Below are 2,117 nucleotides of genomic sequence, written 5' to 3'. Positions count from 1 at the left end.
AAGGACGGGATAGTAAAGTAGGTAACTATACTAAAGAATACTACGCAGAACTAATATAATAAACTTAGAAAGGGGACGGAAAAGCAGATTGCTGCACTAAAGGACGCCGTAGGGAGAGAGTGTAAGGAGGTTAAGAAGGGAACAGTAAAGAAGCTTAAAATACTAAGGAATGCCTAGGACGTTTAGCTTAAAGCTCTTAAGGATATAATAAGATAGGCTAAAAACCTACTAAGACGGACTAGCAATGGTTTTTAAGGGATATAATTAGACTTGCTTTTTAGCAAATCCTAATATACTCTCCTAAAATTTAGATATTTATTAAACGTTAAGCTTTATAACTTTATACTGGTAATCTCTATCTCCCTAATAGCGTTTACGATATATTGCTCTCTTTAATGGATTAAATATCAACATTTAAGCGGTCTTTATTTATATCTCTTTACTATTAGGCCCTTCTATAGCTTAAGCGTGGTATTACGTATATACAATATTACGTAAACTTGTTAGATAGGCCCTCCCACTAAAGAAATCCTTTTCATTTTCCTATTTCTCGGTTCCCAATTCTAAATTTCCGTTTTTAGTTTCCTAAATCCTAAATCCTAACTTTAAAACAACTTTTTATATTTAACGTTTAGTAAAAATAAGTAATAATAGTCCAATAGAATAAATACCTCTTACGCTACCTCTTCTTCTATAAACAAATTTTAAATCCTTCTATAGTAAAGGGTAATCTACCTTATATTTGCCAGGTTAAATCACTGGCTTTATATCCTTAAAATATACTTTAATACTACTATATAGCCGGCTACTTAGACAATAAGCCTTCTACTACCAGATTTCTATTACTTATTTAGATCCTATTAGTATAAAGTTAATATATATATCTCTCTTCGTCTAGAAATGCTACTACTTTCGTTAATAACCAAATTACCACAGCGCTCTAAAAGTTTAGCGTTATTACGGGCTATAGAATATAGACAAGAAGCGGAGTTTTATATTTTACTAGAAGCAGGAGCTAATATCTAAGTAACGGATAATTTCAATTGGACGCCACTGTTATTGGCTACAAGTGACGGTTATAAGGCGGTAGTAAAACTACTTCTTATACGGGATAACATCAATCCAAACTCTAAGGATAAATTTGGGGCTATACCACTGTTATTAGCTGCAGAATATAGAAGTGAGGCAGTAGTAGAGCTACTACTTACGCAAAATAACGTTAATCCAGATCCTAAGAGCGCTCTTAGAGATATACCGCTATTATAGGCCGCGACAAACGGGCATAAGGGGGTAGTAAAGCTACTATTAGCGTAGGATGGTGTTAGCCTAAACCCTAAGGGCTTCTATAATTAAATACTACTATTAGCAGCTACAGAGCGCGGGCACGAGGTAATAGTAGAGCTACTGCTAACAAAGGACGGCATCAGCCTAAACTCTACTAATATTAAAGGTCGGACTCCACTCTTATAGGCTACAGAAAGTGGATAAGAGGGGATAGTAAAGCTACTACTTACGCGGAAAGGCGTTAACTCTAACTCTAAGGATAGCAATAATTGGACACCACTCTTATAGGCTGCTTAATGGGCATATAAGACTATAGTAGAGCTGTTGCTTAAGGACGGCGTTGACGCGAAATCTAAAGATAAGTATGGTAAAACGCCGTTATAATAGGCAGTAGAGGGCTGGCATAAGATAAGAGAAATGTATTTATTAAATACGCGGCTAGTAGGGTTTATAGACGAGATATACAAGCTAGTAGTTTAGCTACTACTTAGAAAGGATAATAATATAGGCTTTAACACTATATATACTTAACTTTCCTATAAATTAAAAGACTAGTCACTAAGAAAGATTAAAGGCTGCGGTTAACTTCCTTATGCTAAGCAAACTATTATTATAGACTCCGATGTTGTCCTCTCCCTATCTATCTTCGTGCCAGCTACCTCCTAATTTTGCATCGCTATTAAGTTATAGGGGCGTAGCCTTATCTAAAAGATATCTAGCGATCTCTTGGCAGTCCCTATAAATTGTGTAGTTAATTAGGCCGTGAAATTTTGGCCTTAATCTACGTAATAGGGGTTCCTTATTTATCTATATAATGGGATTACATCTATTTC

At 35.3% G+C, this 2,117-nt stretch overlaps 1 protein-coding gene across 1 annotated transcript; it reads left to right on the top strand.

Annotated features, from left to right (window-relative positions):
* Positions 1–1,032: 1,032 nt before the first annotated feature.
* On the top strand, positions 1,033–1,572 carry K441DRAFT_573005 (uncharacterized protein; the record flags this gene model as incomplete). The annotated part of the gene is made up of 2 exons (XM_067644039.1): positions 1,033–1,188; positions 1,492–1,572. Coding segments are annotated over 2 exons (237 nt in total), but the record flags the coding sequence as incomplete, so codon positions are not given.
* Positions 1,573–2,117: the final 545 nt, after the last annotated feature.

This window comes from Cenococcum geophilum, assembly GCF_001692895.1.
Source record: "Cenococcum geophilum 1.58 unplaced genomic scaffold K441scaffold_36, whole genome shotgun sequence".
NCBI lineage: Eukaryota > Fungi > Ascomycota > Dothideomycetes > Gloniales > Gloniaceae > Cenococcum > Cenococcum geophilum.
Note: the sequence above shows the minus strand (reverse complement) of the source record. Positions and strands in the feature narration are given on the sequence as shown.